The sequence below is a fragment of the Microtus oregoni genome, unplaced genomic scaffold (assembly GCF_018167655.1).
Source record: "Microtus oregoni isolate MIOR12 unplaced genomic scaffold, Mior012 000002F_ref0000024, whole genome shotgun sequence".
NCBI lineage: Eukaryota > Metazoa > Chordata > Mammalia > Rodentia > Cricetidae > Microtus > Microtus oregoni.
Window position 1 is genome coordinate 27,588,282 of NW_024543061.1, and position 16,719 is coordinate 27,605,000.

The 16,719-nt window shown below is 43.3% G+C and overlaps 2 protein-coding genes across 9 annotated transcripts in view; both read left to right on the forward strand.

Moving 5' to 3' along the window:
- The window catches only part of Tia1 (TIA1 cytotoxic granule associated RNA binding protein), a 40,701-nt gene extending 36,055 nt beyond the window's left edge, over positions 1-4,646 (forward strand). The window contains exon 14 of the transcript XR_005972486.1: positions 4,522-4,646. The gene's annotated coding sequence lies outside the window, so the exon portion shown is untranslated. The remainder of the gene's footprint in view (positions 1-4,521) is intronic.
- Positions 4,647-6,343: 1,697 nt separating this feature from the next.
- CUNH2orf42 (chromosome unknown C2orf42 homolog) overlaps positions 6,344-16,719 on the forward strand; it is a 41,572-nt gene continuing 31,196 nt past the window's right edge. For 6 of the 8 annotated variants that reach the window (XM_041645237.1, XM_041645267.1, XM_041645253.1 and 3 more), the window contains exons 1-4: positions 6,344-6,433; positions 12,494-12,747; positions 14,063-14,897; positions 15,957-16,067. In XM_041645237.1, the coding sequence (XP_041501171.1) occupies positions 14,075-14,897; positions 15,957-16,067 (934 nt within the window). In that variant the 5' untranslated portion in view covers positions 6,344-6,433; positions 12,494-12,747; positions 14,063-14,074. The remainder of the gene's footprint in view (positions 6,434-12,493; positions 12,748-14,062; positions 14,898-15,956; positions 16,068-16,719) is intronic. The other 2 variants (XM_041645245.1, XM_041645274.1) reach the window with 2 other exon arrangements.

Genomic DNA, 16,719 nt, shown 5'->3' on the forward strand with positions numbered 1-16,719 from the left:
GGGGGAACCAAGTTTGGTTCTCAGCACCCACAGTGGACAGCTCACAACTGCTTCTAATTAGCTAGATGACATGGTGCCCTCTTCTGGCCTCCACAGGCACTTCATTCAGGTGCACATACTAGTGGTTCTCAACTTGGGGGTCGAAGTTCCCTTGGGAATAAGATAACGTCAGATGTCCTATTATCAGATATTACATTATGATTCATAACAGTAACAAACTTACAGTTATGAATTAGCAATCAAAATTTTATGGTTGAGGATCACTACATGAGGAACTGTATAAAAGGACTGAAGTACTAGGAAGGCTGAGAACCACTGATATACATATGTACACATTTTAGTTATGATAAAAATATTCACTTAGAGCAAGGAGTTTGCACCTTCCAAAAATCTACAGCATAATTAGTCTTTGAATCAGAGCTTACTAATACAGATAGTTGAATCATGTGAAGCAGAGTTCAGTTACAGGATAAACCCATATATGTATTAGGTGGTGTTCTAGACATGAATCTCTCTAACTAGAGTCTTCTAGAATCTGTTTTGGATTTGGTAGAGGTTGGTTTCGTTTGAGATGGGGCCTCATGTAGTCTAAACTAGTCTCAGACTTGCTGTGTAGCTAATACTTTCTGATCCTCCTGCCTCCACACCCCATTTTCTGGGATTACAGGTATGTGTCACTATGCCCTGTCTTATGCAGTCCTGAGGAGCAAAGACCCCCTGTGGTTGCTAAACAAGGGTTGTACTAACTGAGCTGCATCCCAGCCCTTGTAGCATGTGCTTGTTGGGCATTTCTCCAGGGACCATCTAGGTAGGATAGTTGTGCTGCCATACTTTTATCTGTGTGCAAGTGCTCTTCTTTACCTTGTGTTTGCTGGCCCAAGTACTAGCAGGACCATGAAAGGGAGGTACTACTAACCTAACTGGGGTGGCAAGAGAATGAAGTAAAAATGAACACACAGATGCACAGAAAAGCTGTTTGTTCAGTGCACTGAACTAATGAAAAAAACCTCAACACTCCAGAAGATCGGGGTGTTTATTACATGCGGCAGAACAGAACAGCAGCGTTTCTGGTATACAAGGGGATCATGGAGGCATGTTTAGCTAATCGTGGTAGAAACCGTCTCTTCAGGGGAGCAGTCTTCAAGCTGCAAATTCAGGGGGAATAGCTGTGGTATACGTTTTTTGTACATGCTGGCAACATTTGCACTCAGACCCTTGAGTAAGGCTTTGCTATCCCTCTGAGCCTCACTGGGATTGAAGAGACAGACAGCTCTGCCCTTTTCTCATGGGTCCTTGGCTAGGGCCTGTGACATGCTCGTGTCAGCAGTTCACACTCAGGGCTTCCTGCACTCCTTCCCTGAAGGGACTTCTCCAGCTTTCACAGTTCCTTCCCTTTTGGGTACAGTAATGAATTCTTTAAGGTGGGAGATAGAGAGGTGGCTCAGCAGTTCAGAGCATTTGCTGTTCTTGCAGAGGACTTGGGTTCCGTTCCCAGCACCCACATGGCAGTATACAGCAATCTATTTCCTCCTATTCCAGTAGGTCCAGTGGCCTCTGGGCCTTGCAAGCATATGCACTAGTACATGCAGGCAGAACACTTAATAACATTTAAAAATTAATGCCAGGCATGGTGGTTCACTCCTTTAATTCCAGCATTCAGGAGGCAGAGGAGGCAGATCTCTGTGAGTTTGAAGCCAGCCTGGTCTACAAACCAAGTTCCCACTGTTACACAGAGAAACTCTCTCTTGAAAAACCTCTATAAATATGAAGGCATAAGTCACAAATAATGCCACACCAGTTTGGAATTATGATTAATAGGGTGGTATTTATTTAAAGGGGAAAAAACTTACAGATAACCGTCCCATACAACAGCCCTCTGCCCAATCAGGAAGGAGTCTAGTCGCCGGAAACGGAGCAGGAAACGAAGAGAACTAGAAGGGAAGTAGCCGCTTTTTTAAAGGGAGAGAGACCACGCCCAATGGGCTGGTATCTCAGCGGCTATAGGTTGGAAGAGCAGAAGGACCTCCCGCAACACCTCCCCCTTTTGTTTAAGTAAGAGAGTTCTAAACCTACTATGAAATTATATGCAATAAGTACAAATATCCTATTCTAGCTAGCTTAGGTCTTGTATAATAAATAACTTGGCGCGGGAGACCGGGGTTCGATTCCCCGACGGGGATCCCCCAAAAATAAATAAATAAATAAATAACTTGGCCAAGTCATGAGAGAAAAGTAACTACATTTATATAGTCTTCAACCCCATCGAAGATCTGAGAAGGGAAATGATGTTACCTGGGTAATTAGGAAGTTCAGTAAAACAACTTCCAAAACATGCAACAAATCACAGAGACAACTAGCTACCTGGGTAATCACCCAAAGTCACGTTTGCAGCGTTGAAGCAACCAACTTTGGCTAAGGCCTAACATAACTGACATACCATTTTCAAAGGCAAGCAACTTTTCAAAACTACCTTACCCTGTCTTGGCAGGATATGACAATCCTGTTTTATCCATTGATGCACGCTTTGTATCTCTGTCAGTGGTTGAGGTATGGGCATTTCTTTGCCCAAACGCCAGTTCTGCCAAATAGAAAGGCTCCAGGTGGAGTGTCTTTGGTGCTCAACATTCTCTCGGGAATAGAGCGGTATTGCAAGGAGCAATTGTGTCTCACTATCACGAAACTCTGAGTTAGATTAAAGGCCATTTTCTACAGCTCTTTGAAGAGGTTGAAGATTATCTATCTATACTGAGTATAATCTCTATATATCTAAAGAACCTGATTAGTCTAATTATAAATGACAAACTTAGATGACTATTAATCTATATAATTCTCAATATCTAACTTAAAGACTAAGACAATAAACAACTGTGTAACAAATGAGGATAATGACCTCCAAATATAAACACTGTACAAATATACATTGCAATATGGTAAATATATATCAATACACAAACATTATATAAGTATCTTAATCAGAGGTAGAAATGTACACTGCAATATGGTAAATATATACTATATATATCAATACAATATATGTCAATACATAAAATGTTTTAAACAGGTAGAAACATACATACAATAGTCAATATAATTTAACTTTGTATCAATATACAAGAATCGATACCAATATATTTGTCTAAAAACAGTAACTCACAATTATAAATCTATTATCCCATCATCCCTCTTTTTTTTTCTTTTTTTTTTTCAAAATGATCCCTGAGCTTATAAAATTCCTCCCCCAACCTCCCAACCCCTAAATGATGTCCCTAAACCCAGGGGCAAACTTTACTGGGAGAGGGGACATCGTCCTCTAGAATTACTTCCAGCTGTCATGGGGGCGACGTTCTTTCTGGGGGATCCTGTGAAAGTAAAATGATGGTTAAATTTCAAGATCAATGTCTTTTAAAATTGCAAATAGTCTCTGAGTATTTTGTGGAGGTCTGGCCAGAATGTTGTACAAGATGTGCACCATTTCAGCTAACCAAGTTGGGATCGTCTTGTGCAGCTGGTACCCAAAACAGGTCTTGTAGTAGCGCTATCAGTATCATGACGTCCTATCAACCAGGTAGAGTTGTTGTTGTGAGGCTCCATCTTCTTCCTGGAAACTTCAAATGTCACTTCAGGAAAAACTCCTTGTTCATTGTGAAAAACTTAAACATTAATCATATAGACATATATAGACATATATATATATATATTCAATGAAAGGCATGATAGATAGATTCAATGAAAAGTATGATAGATATGAAGAAAAGCAAAGATGTTTTCTAAACTCATATTTCTTTCTGTCCCATATTATGGCTCTTGACATGAGACAGAAACTCTGGGTTTTTCTCTTACTAACAGGCTTGGAATTGGAGAGGGACTGAGCCAGAGTCCAACTTCAAAACCAGCTCTACATATTCATAAAGAACTGTTTAATAAGACATATATATATAATTAATACTTACAAAATGTGTCCATCCATCAGTAATTAAATATTCAGGGTCCCTTAATTTCTTTGAAGCGAAGAGAACGAGAAGGGAAGTAGCCGCTTTTTTAAAGGGAAAGAGACCATGCCCCAATGGGCTGGTATCTCAGCGGCTATAGGCTGGAGGAGCGGAAGGACCTCCCGCAACATAAATAAATAACCCTAACACAGAAGCAGCAGCTACAGTGGCTGAAAGCTAGAGGTCAAGGACAGTAGACAGCATAGGAGGTAGCCCTGGGTTCTTAGGAAAAGAGTACTCTATAGTCCTGAGCTCCTGTGGCTTCCTTTCTGCTACACAAAGGGATCCAGCTTGTTTTGCGATTTGTTTCATAATGTGTCTGAGCCTCTGGGGTTGACTTCATGCCCCCTCTCTCTACTCGTCCAGCCCTCACTCACATTGTTTCAAATGGTGCACGAGACAACTGAAACTACAGCACGCCTCTCAATACCTGTTATAGTTTACCAAACACCATAGAATCCTATCTCCATTCTTGCATAATAAACCTTTCAGAGCACACTGACCTGTTTTTGAGTGAACACTTTATTATCAGGCAGGAGACAAAGATCAAATGCTGGAACTGGGGACAGCTGTTAAGAGCATTTGCTTCCAAGCACTCAAGTATCAGTTGACAACCATCTATAGTTATGATTCCAGGTGATCTGATGCCCTCTCTCCTCCACCGGCACCAGGTATGTATGGGCAGGCAAAACACCCATGAAAATTTTTAAAAGTTGTTTGGTTTTAAGGGAGTGATGAAAGATTTGTTAACAAAGGTTGGAACAAAGTAAACATTGGCTAATCACTAGTGGACAGACAATAGTCAAGTAGGTGTACAGAAAGCAACTATTACCTTGTAGACAGCGGGGAGAGATGGAAAAATAGAACAACATACTTGCAGCCACAGCTGAGCTCCTGACCCTTCCAAGGAACCCATTTACCACAGGAACAGGAATATACAGGTCTATTGGAAGTGGAGAAACATTCCACCAGATAGGGAGACAGTGAGTTTATCAGATACCACAGGGGACATGCAATGCAGTGAATGGCTTAATAAATGTCCTGTACTTTATGGCAATTGGAAAGAGTTGCAGGCTGGCACAGCCATGTATTCCAAGAAATCTTTATAAGGGAGAACATAATGTGAGGGGCCAGCTGGCTGGTTCTGAGGACAGAGAGGTGAGCATCAAGGGGTTTTTCATGAACCACGGTACAATGAATGAGAAAGAGAAACAGCACACAGAAAGAAAGTGCTTGTATGTTTCTACTTGACAGTCTGATACTGAACCTTAGGGCAAAGCAGAAACACAGGTTTGGGAGCTGGAGAGATGGCTCAGTGGCTAAAAGCACAGCCCACTCTTTCAGAGGTCCTGGGTTCAATTCTCAGCCACCAGACAGTGTCTCACAACCATCTCTTATGGAAACTGAGCTATGGAAAAGCCATGTTTTTGTTAAAAAAAAAAAAACAATCATCCAGATGATTCAAGAATGAGTATGAATTTTTTAAGCCAACTGTGGAGAGGAGAAAGCTCTTCTTTAGCCGGGCGATGGTGGCACACGCCTTTAATCCCAGCACTCGGGAGGCAGAGGCAGGAGGATCTCTGTGAGTGTGAGTTCAAGACCAGCCTGGTCTACAAGAGCTAGTCCAGGACATGCTCCAAAGCCACAGCGAAACCCTGTCTTGAAAAACCAAGGGAAAAAAAAAAAAAAAGAAAGAAAGCTCTTCTTTAACTTCTTCCTCCAGTTTCTGAAATATTATTAGGAAATTTGATCCCCGGAAAGACCACTTCTACCACTGAGAAGAGCAAAATTTGGTGAGAGTAAAGCAGTTTTCCTACAGCTCCACCCCAGTAAGTAGCCAGGGTAGAGAATTTTCCTCGCGTAAGAGGCATTGCTATTTGGAGTAACTGAAAAATTTCTGAAGAATTTAGATTTATTCTGTATGATTCTGAAAAGCGAATGTACATAAAGCCTGTTTTGGCTCATTCCAAGAGGGAAGCGTTCAAGCTAATAGGCAAGTGCCACGGGAGGAAAAGAACCATAAAAATGAAACAGCGCGACGCAAACTCGAAATTGCAGCTGGTTCTGCTAATAAAATAGAGCGTCAGTAGCAATGTTTTCAGTACAGAGTTGTTTCGGCTCGATGTAGTCGGGGTCACACGGGTGTTTTCTGTACCTCTAGGTCAAGCTAAGAAGCCCACGAACGTGTGACAGCCAGAGTCTTCTCTGCTGTTTCTATCACTAGATCATATCCGAAAAGCAGCGCTCTCAGCTGAGAACACTACAAATCCCATCGTGCCTCTCCAGCTGAGGTGGGCGGGTCCTTGATGCACGTGGGTGGCTCTGACCAATAACGTCTGTCGTTACAGCAAACAGTTTGACCGCGTTTGTAAAAGGCCGCAACAGGCAAAGAGAGAGGCGGCGAGGGCGGTCGCCATCGAGAGGTCCCTAGAGGTGCGAGACAGGTAAGGGAGCCCCCTGTGTGCGAGGCTGTGCAGCGGCCGGGCACAGCTGGGGGTGGGAATCAAGCGGAGAATGTGTTCTCGAAATTGCGTGTCCTGGTAGTTACACTTCTGTTGGGGCCTCACTTGGCACCGGAAGTGAGTGTCGTGCGGAGGATGCCGGGATGCAGGTCGCATGGGAAATGCGTTTTGCAGACGGATGGTCCCGGAAGCGGCGCTTAGGCGCGCGCTCCTAAACACGGTGGGACTGAGGCCCGGACTCTGGGATCTGACAGCAACCCACCTGATTCCCCACACTCAGTGAAGTCTTGCGAGCTTTGACACTTCGCTCCAATCTGACAGTCTCATTCCTAAATAGCGCCTCCACAGATCCCTTCAGTGAATGCGCTACTCCAGCAGTTCCTTCTCACCTGGGGAGCGCTAAACACGTCCCAAACCAGCGTCCCACACACCGATCTGCATCTGGGTGGCTTCAGGGCGAAACCCACCTAGTTCCTGGGTTCCCTTTGCCAGCTCCAGGCGATGTTCATCCTCTTTGTAAAGAGAATCGACCATCCCGAGACCCTTCAGGTTTCCAGCGCAGCTTCTTCACAAGTCGCGTTCCTTGTGTATCCTTTAAAGACAGATAGTCTGCAAGCCGGGCTCGGTTGCGCTACCTGTCATCCCAGCACTCGGGAGGCAGAGGCAAGAGGATCTCGAGTTCGAGGACAGCTAGGCTAGGTCGCAGACCCAACCCCCCACGTTTTCCCCCTTCCCCAACACTAGCTGGGCGTGGTGGCGCATGCTTTTATCCCAACGTTCTGCCTGAGACTGGCGGGTCTGTTGAGTTCAAGGCTAGCCTGGTCTAGGAAAACCTCTATCTCAGAAAGAAAAAAGAAGAAAACTCTAATGAGTCATAGTAGTACATGTTTTAAAATTCAAATAGTAAAAAATGAAATGTAAATCTCCATTTCCCAGGTCACAGATCACTGCTGAGACAATAGACAACTATACTGTGTCCTTTTTTAAAAACAACAACAACAACAACAACAAAATGTGTGTGTGTGTGTGTGTGTGTGTGTGTGTATGTGTGTGTTTCAGTATGCCAAAGGGGTTGGTTTCCCTGGAAATAGAGGGGGTTTTTTTGTTTTGTTTTTTGTTTTTTGTTTTTTTTTTCTTTTTCTTTTTTCAAGACAGGGTTTCTCTGTGGTTTTGGAGCCTGTCCTGGAACTAGCTCTTGTAGACCAGGCTGGTCTCGAACTCACAGAGATCCGCCTGCCTCTGCCTCCCAAGTGCTGGGATTAAAGGCGTGTGCCACCACTGCCCGGCTGGAAATAGAGCTATAAGTGCCAGGACAGGCTCCAATAGGTGCCACAGAGAAACCCTGTCTCGAAAAACCAAAAAAAAAAAAAAAAAGAAATAGAGTTATAGGAAGTTGTACGCCCCCTGATGTGGGTGCTGGTGACCGAACTTGGGTCCTCTAGAAGCAGTACATGCTCTTAACCACAGAACCATCTCTCCAGCCGCCCCCCCCCGACTAAGTTTTTTTTCTTTTTAAAACAAAACATAGCATACCCAAAACACTACCCTTTTTACACTCCACAGCATGTGTTGATACATGTTCATTACACAGACATAATAACTTTTAGTGGTTTTACAGTATCCCGTTACCTAGTTACACTGTACTTAGTTCTTTACTGAAAGTTCTCTTCCTGTTCCGCAGTTAGGAAATCTCACAGAGGATCTCTGTGATTTGGAGGCCAGCCTGGTCCACATATTGACTTGAAGAACAGCTCAGGTGTGCATAGTGAAACCCTATCTCAAAAAGCAGAGTAGGGGCTGGAAGGATGTCACAGTGGTTAAGAGTGCATACTGCTCTTGGAGAGGGTCTGAATTCAATTCCCAGCACCCATGTCTAGTAGCTCACAACTACCTCTAACTGCAGTTCCAAGGGTATCCAGTGCATCTGTCCTCCAGAATGCCTGTACTCATGACATAGCCTGACACAGGCACACATGGACATGTGATTAAAAGTAAAAATGAAAGTATATACAAATTATGATATCTTAGAAGTGAAATTGTTAAAGCAAAGTGTTTATTACTACATATTTTGATTTACATCCTTTCCAACAGAATGGTGAGATATATACACACTAACAATGTAACAATGAGTACTTTACATTCTATTAATAAGTACTTTGCTAAAATTTTACTTTCAGGTTTATTTGTGTGACTTACAGTGCTAGGGATTAAATCCAGGGCCTTCAGCGTGCTGGGAAGTACCTCGTTTCCAGGCTTGTAACTCCTATAGAGTCCTTTCCATATAAAGTCCTAACTCTTCTAATGCTCTTTTCTGGTGACTTTTTTTCCTCCCTAAGAGGGGATTTCTGTTCTGGAACTCACTTTGTAGACCAGGCTGGCCTTGAACTCATAAGATGGCTTTTATTTATTTATTTATTTATTTATTTATTATGTACACAGTATTCTGTCTGTGTGTATGCCTGCAGGCCAGAAGAGGGCACAAGACCCCATTACAGATGGTTGTAAGCCACCATGTGGTTGCTGGGAATTGAACTCAGGACCTTTGGAAGAGCAGGCAATGCTCTTAACCTCTGAGCCATCTCTCCAGCTCCGCTTTTTTTTTTTTTTTAATTTTAATTGGTATGAGGGACTGAAACTAGAAGCCTCCAGGTAAACACTCTGTGATTAAACTATATCTCAGCCCTTGCTTTAAAAAAATTTTTTTTAAAGATTTATTCATGTACGTGAGTGTCTGTATACCACCACCCAGATGCCTGGTGCCCTCAGAAGTGAAAAGGCATTGGATCCCTTAGAGCAGGAGTTAGAGATGGTCATGAGCAACCATGTGGGTCCTGGCAACTGAACCCAGTTTCTCTGCTGTTAACCCCTGAGCCATCTTACTGGCCTCCCCACCACCTTTTTTTCCTCAAAAGATTTGCTTATTTTTATTTTATGTGCTTGAATGTTTGTTTACATGTATGTCTATTCATCCCTTCAGAGACCAGAAGAAAGAATTAGACCTCTGGAGCTGAACTTACAGGCAGTTCTGAGTAGCCATGTGGGCACTGGGAACTAAACCCAAGTCCTCTGTAAGAGTAACAAGTGCTCTTAATCACTGAGCCATCTGCAGATCTCTCTTTTTCTTTTTCTTATGCCTTTAGCATTTGAATTTCATTGTCCCTCTCTTTTATAAGATAGTAATAGTTTTATTGAAATGCTGTACACATAGAATCAACCTTTTAAAAAATATTACAACTCAAGATATCTTGTAAATTCTACAGAATTGAAAAACATTTCATAGAGTTGTATAATATCTTTTTTTTTTTTTTTTTTTTTTTTTTGGATTTTTCGAGACAGGGTTTCTCCGTAGCTTTTGGTTCCTGTCCTGGAACTAGCTCTTGTAGACCCGGCTGGTCTCAAACTCACAGAGATCCACCTGCCTCTGCCTCCCGAGTGCTGGGATTAAAGGCGTGCGCCACCAACGCCCGGCTTGTATAATATCTTTTATCATCTCAAAAGAAACCATCACTACTAAATCCCTTCTCCACCCAGCCCTGTACCATTAGACTCTTTTTCCTATTCTGAATGTTTCATTCATGGAATCATACAATATATGATCTTCTATACTTAGCTCCTTTCATGCAGATACTATTTACAGTGGCTAATCGTGAGAAATCTTGCTCAACATACATATTCAGTAGTCTGCAAATAACACTACAGCGGATACCATATGATGCCCACTGTAGTCAGATGACTTTAAGGGAGAAGACTATGCAGATGCAGAAATCTTAAGTTATCTGTGGGAATAGTGAGGGTACACCTCCTTTGGAAAAGGCTTTTCAGGTCTGAAAATGTTCAGTGTTCAGAGGAGATAGGCATGTTTACTGTGTTTGAACATTATACATTGTTTACATTTATTGAAATATATAACCCAGCATTGTGGTCCATGCTTGTAATCCTGTCATGTAGGAGACTGAGGCAAGAGGATTATCAAGAGTTCGAGGCCTGCCTGGGCTACATAATAAGTTCCAGGTCACAGAGTAAAACCCTAACTTAAAAAAATAAAAGAAGGAACTGGGAGGTGGTGGCACACACCTTTAATCTCAGTACTCAGGGAGTCAAATGCAGGCAGATCTCTGTGAGTTCGAGGCCAGCCTGGTCTACAGAGTGAGTTTCAGGACAGCTAGAGATACACAGAGAAACCCTGTCTTGGGGGGAAAATGTGGATAAACAAACATGACCTACCAATACACTGAAATACTGTATTAAATAAAGATTTGCAGGAATTAGAATAATAGCTCAGCAGTTAAAAGTGCTTACTGCTCTTTAGAGGACAAGAGTTTGGTTCCCAGCACTCGTATAAAGAAGCTTTTTAACTGCATGTAACTCCAGCTCCAGAGGGTCCCATACCTTCTTCTGGCCTCCATAGGCATCTGCATTCACATGTGCATATACTCATACAGACAGATACACAATACAAATAAATCTCTGGAAACATTTTAATTAGCTGGGTATGCTACCTCATGCCTTTAATCAGGAGGCAGAGGAAAATGAATCTCATTATTTCCAGGAGTTTCAAGCCAGCCAGGGCTACATAGTGAGACCCTGTCCCAGAAACAAGGCAAAAAGACTGCGCACAAGCTAATACAAATATGCATGTGTATATGTATTTATAAAATTAGTTCTCTATGATTTTTATGTAGAATTGGCAGTATGTTATACAATCTGATTTGCCCCTAATTTTTTTAAAAAAAGAATCACAAGAAGATTATTTCTTTTTCTTTTAATAAAAAAGCACCGGGGGCTGGAGAGATGACTCAGTGGTTAAGAGTACAGGCTGCTCTTCCAGAGGTCCTGAGTTCAATTCCCAGCAATCCACATGGTGGCTCACAACCATCTGTATTGAGATCTGGTGCCCTCTTCTGGAGGCAGAATGTTGTATACATAATAAATAAATAAATCTTTTTAAAAAAGCATTAGCCGGGTGATGGTGGCACACGCCTTTAATCCCAACACTTGGGAGGCAGAGGCAGGTGGATCTGTGAGTTTGAGGCCAACCTGGTCTGCAAGAGCTAGTTGCAGGGCAGCTAGGACTGTTACACAGAAAAACCCTGACTCGGTAAGGGGGAGGGAGAAAAGAAAAGATGGTTCTTATGGTGAAGTTCCTGCCTTGCAATATGAGGACCTAAATTCTGATCCGCAGAACACACATAGAGTCAGGCACAGAGGTGCATACCCGTATTCCCAGTGCTTGGGAGGCAGAGCCAAGAGGATCCCTGGGGTTTGCATGGCAATCAGTCTAGACAAAATGGTGAGTTCCAGGTTCAGTAAAAGACTCTGTTTCCAAAAATGAGGCGTAAGGCTGGAGAGATAGTTCAGTGGTAAAGAGTATTTGTTGTTCTTGCAGAGGACCAGGGTTCAGTTTCCAGAACACACATGGTAGTTCACAATAATCTGTAACTCCAGTTCCAGGGGATCTGATGAATTTTTCTGGCATTAAAGGCAGTGGTGGCTCATGCCTTTAATCCCAGCACTCAGGAAGGCAGAGGCATGTGGATCTCTCTGAGTTCAAGACCAGCCTAGTCTACAAAGTGAGTTCCAGGACAGCCAGGGATACACATAGAAACCCTGTCTCGAAAAACAAAATAAAACAAAGAATTCAGTGAAAAATAAGAATACATAAGGGACTCAAAGATATTATGTGTTACATTAGGGAAGATGAGTGACCAGTTCTATACTGTAAATTCTAGTGCTCTGTCAGCCCTGTATAATGGCATTATTATTGCTATATTACTTTCTTGTTAGAAGTATAAACTGTTAATTTTCATAGCAGTATCTGACATATATTTCTCAAATAATTGTTAAACATTGGGCTGTAGATCCTCTGAGGCCTTTTACTTGTGCAGGTGTTCTGCTCTGAGGACTGCCCACTACTTCACGTAGGCCATGTGTGTGCTCTACTGCTGAGCGGTCCCGGCCCTGTTAGAAATGGCCCTTGCCTATTTCTAAGTAGAAGGAACCATCTTTGTCATATGACAGTTGTCTTCTCTTGTTTTGCTTTAGGCTGCCAAGATCTCTATCTAGAGGAGCTGGAATCTGACTGGAACCCTGAGCCAGAGCTTTGCCAGGGGGAAACAGAATGTCTGCATTGTTACAGCAAACAAAGATCAGCCTCCAGAAGATTTAGGCAGGGCACATCTCAGTGCACGTGGGCATGCCTGTCAGTGCCGTCTGATCATCACAGACTAATGGGACACACTTGGGGTCTCATGGACACAGGTGCCACTGTTCTCCGGGCGTCCTGGCAGCGGGTACAGGTATGATTGGAAAGGATTGGGCCGGGTTCTGGAGGACCAGTAAAAGGGAAGTAACCCATCTTCCCTGCGCTCTGGTCTTTTCTTAATGAGACAGGTTCTCATGTAGCCCAGGTAGCCTTGAACTCCTTTGTAACTGAGGATGACACTGGATTCATATTCCTCTTGTCTACCTCCTCAGTACTGGGGTACAGGCATCTCCAGTTTATGCAGTGCTGAAGCAGCTCTCTGGTCCCAACTAATAAGGAGGCTAAGGCAGGAGACTCTGGAAGAATTTGAGACTAGCCTGGGCTACTGTCTTAGTTAGGGTTACTATTTCTGCAAAAAGCAAGCTGGGGAAAATGGGGTTTATTTGGCTTACACTTCCATATCACTGTTCATTCATCAAAGGAAGTCAGGACAGAAACTCAAACAGGGCAGGAACCTGGAGGCAGGAGCTGAGGCAGAAGCCATGGAAGAGTGCTGTTTACTCTTCTTCTTCTTCTTCTTCTTCTTCTTCTTCTTCTTCTTCTTCTTTTCTTCTTTTTTTTTTTTTTTTTTTTTTTTTTTGTGTTTCAAGACAGGGTTTCTCTGTAGCTTTAGAGCCAGTCCTGGGTCCTGGAACTAGCTCTTGTACGCCAGGCTGGCCTCGAACTCACAAAGATCCACCTGTCTCTGCTGGGATTAAAGGTGTGTGTCACCACCTGGCTCAGCCTGTTTTCTGACCACCAGCCCAGGGATAGCATCACCCACAATGGTCCAGGCCCTTCCCCATCATCAATCACAAATTAAGAAAATGCCCAGCCTTATAAAGTCATTCTTTCAATTGAGGGTCCCTCCTTTCAAGTAACTCTAGATTGTGTCAAGTGGAAAATACCTAGCAAAGCTATTTTTTGTTGTTGTTTTTTTTTTGAGGGGGGGGGCTTTTTGAGACAGGGTTTCTCTGTGTATCTCTGACTGACTTGGATCAGGCTGGCCTTGAACTCACAAAGATCTGCCTGCCTCTTCCTCCCTGAGTGCTGGGATTAAAGATGTGCGCCATATAATCGCCCAACTCACAGCTACATTTTTACAAACTAATCTGAGCTACAAAGTGAGACTCAATGTCAAAAATAAATAAATAGACAAAGGTCCTGAGTTCAATTCCCAGCAACCACATGGTGGCTCACAACCATCTGTAAAGAGGTCTGGCGCCCTCTTCTGGCCTTCAGGCATACAGACAGAATATTGTATACATAATAAATAAACAAACAAACAAATAAATAAATAGAAATCCCTCCCTCTCTTTTTCTCTCTCTCAACTTTAACTTTGTGTAAATGTGTTCTCCTTTCTCTCTAGGGGCTGTGAACAATGGAACCAAACTCTCAGAGGACTAAAGTCCCAGCTTTCTTATCTGACTTGGGGAAGGCCACATTGAGGGGAATCAGGAAGTGTCCCCGTTGTGGTACGTACAATGGAACCCGTGGATTGAGCTGTAAGAACAAGACATGTGGAACCATATTTCGCTATGGTGCCCGGAAGCAGCCTAGTATTGAAGCTGTCAAAATCATCACAGGCTCTGATTTACAGGTGTACTCTGTGCGGCAAAGAGACCGGGGCCCTGACTACCGATGCTTTGTGGAGCTAGGTGTTTCAGAGACGACAATCCAGACAGTGGATGGGACAATCATCACTCAGCTGAGCTCTGGCCGGTGTTATGTCCCCTCATGTTTGAAAGCTGCCACTCAAGGCATCGTGGAAAACCAGTGTCAGCACATCAAGCTAGCAGTAAACTGCCAGGCAGAGGCCACCCCTCTGACGCTGAAGAGTTCTGTCCTGAATGCTATACAGGCCTCCCCAGAAACCAAACAGAGCATCTGGCAGTTGGCCACAGAACCTACGGGTCCCCTGGTTCAGAGAGTCACTAAAAACATCATGGTAGTGAAATGCAAGGCGAGCCCAAAGCACAGCTTGGGCTATTTGCACACGTCCTTCATGCAGAAAATCAGCTCCAGAAGCTTGTCAGAGCGCCGCTTCTTCTGCTCCTGCCAGACTCTGAAGTCACACAAGGCCGGCGTTCCCAAGGCTGAGGCAGCCCCGCGGTGCATCCACTTCTTTGCTTGTCTCTGTGCCTTTGCCAGTGATGAAACGTTGGCTCAGGAATTCTCAGACTTCCTAAATTCTGATGCCAGCGGTAGGTGGGGAGATCGACAGTTATTCAGTGTTTATAAAATGGCAGTGAAAGCGTGCCATGCTGCCTTTGGAACTTGTCCTAATAGCCTTTAATTTCAGGTGCTAGACAGTACAGATAAAAAGCACTCCTTTTTTTAGTGTATGTGTGTGTTATGTGTGTACAGTGGCACACATGTACGTATCTTAGGACAACTCTGTAATGTCAGTTCTCTCCTTCCACCGTTACAAGGGCTCCAGGAATTGAACTCAGGTCCAAATGGCGATACTTCTTCTATCTACTGAGCCATCTCACCAGTGCTTCTTTTTTGAAAACACAGCTACAACAGAGCCAAAGTGTAGACAGGTGGAGGTGGCACATACCATTAATGCCAGTGCTCAAGAGACATGCTATCCAGGCCTCCCCAGAAACCAAACAGTTGACCACAGAACCTACGGAGAGTCACTCAGAGAGTCACTAAAAACATCATGGTAGTGAAATAGCCCAGATCTCTGTGAGTTCAAGGACAACCTGGTCTACAGAGCAAGTTTCAGGACAGCCAGGGCTATACAGAGAAACCTTGTCTTGAAAAAAAAAAAAAAACCCTCAAAAAAATAAAACATAGTGTTTTGCTAAAGTAACACAGCTGCCCTCAAACTCAATCCTCTTGCCTCCCCTACATGCTGGGATTATAGGCCATAGCCACCACTCCTGACTAGTGTTCCTTCTCTGAGTTCCAGCCAGCACAGCACAGGCATAAAAGTTTGATTGGATAGTTGAAACTGTTGATAATGAGAGATGAACATTTTTGTTGAGACAATGAATCTAGCAAAGTGTGTGTGTGCGCACTCACACATGCTGGACGTGGACCTTAGAGCCTCATACACTCCAAGCAAGTGCTCTGCACCCAAGCCACTTTCCCATTCCTGAATAGAACACAGTGTTTGGGAGAGTTCTCTCAAGTAATTGATTTTACATCAGGCAACTGGTCTTTCCTGTTTGTTTGTTTGTTTTTGTTTTTTAGTTAGGATCCCATACTTTCTCTTAGATAGTTGTAGTAATTCAGAAACTTTTCTTTTTAAGGTCTTAAAGATATAATTGTGCCCCAGTTAGGCTGCCACTCAGAATCGTCTGTCTCAGCTTGTGAATCTGCTGCCTCTAAGCCACGGAAGAGGAAGAAGGATGAAGTATCTGGTGAGACAGTTTTACTTATTTCTTTGGTATTTGGAGATTGTCTTCTGTCTTTCATAGAATCTGAGGAATTATGAGAAAGGACTCTTGTTCTTTTGTTTTGTTTTTGTTTTTCAAGATAGGGTGTCTCTGTATAGACCTGGCTGTCCTTGAACTCACAGAGATCCGCCTGCCTCTGCCTCCTGAGTGCTGGGATTAAAGGCTTGAGCCACCACCACCTGTCTTAGATGCTTTAGATTATTATCAAATCAATTTTTATAATTTTACAGAATTTAATATGGTATTTTATTTTATGTGTATCTTACCTGTATGTGTACACATACATGTATGTATGTTCACCTATGTTTGTGTACCGTGTATGTATCTGGTACCTGAGGAGGCCAAAGAATATGGAAGCCCCTGGAACTGGAGTCACAAGAGGTGTGAGCCACCATGCAGGTGTTGGGACCTAACCCCAACTGGTTTCTCTGCAAGAACAGCCAGTGCTCTTAGCTGCTCATCCATTGCTCTAGGCCCAGGTTTGCAGACTTCTTTTAAGATTATTTTTTTTGTCTGGGCTGGATTGGTAGCTTAGTGGTAAAGGCTCTTGCTATCAAGCCTGAGAACCTGCGTAATCGAGATCAATCCCTGGGACCCATGTGATGGAACAAAAAAG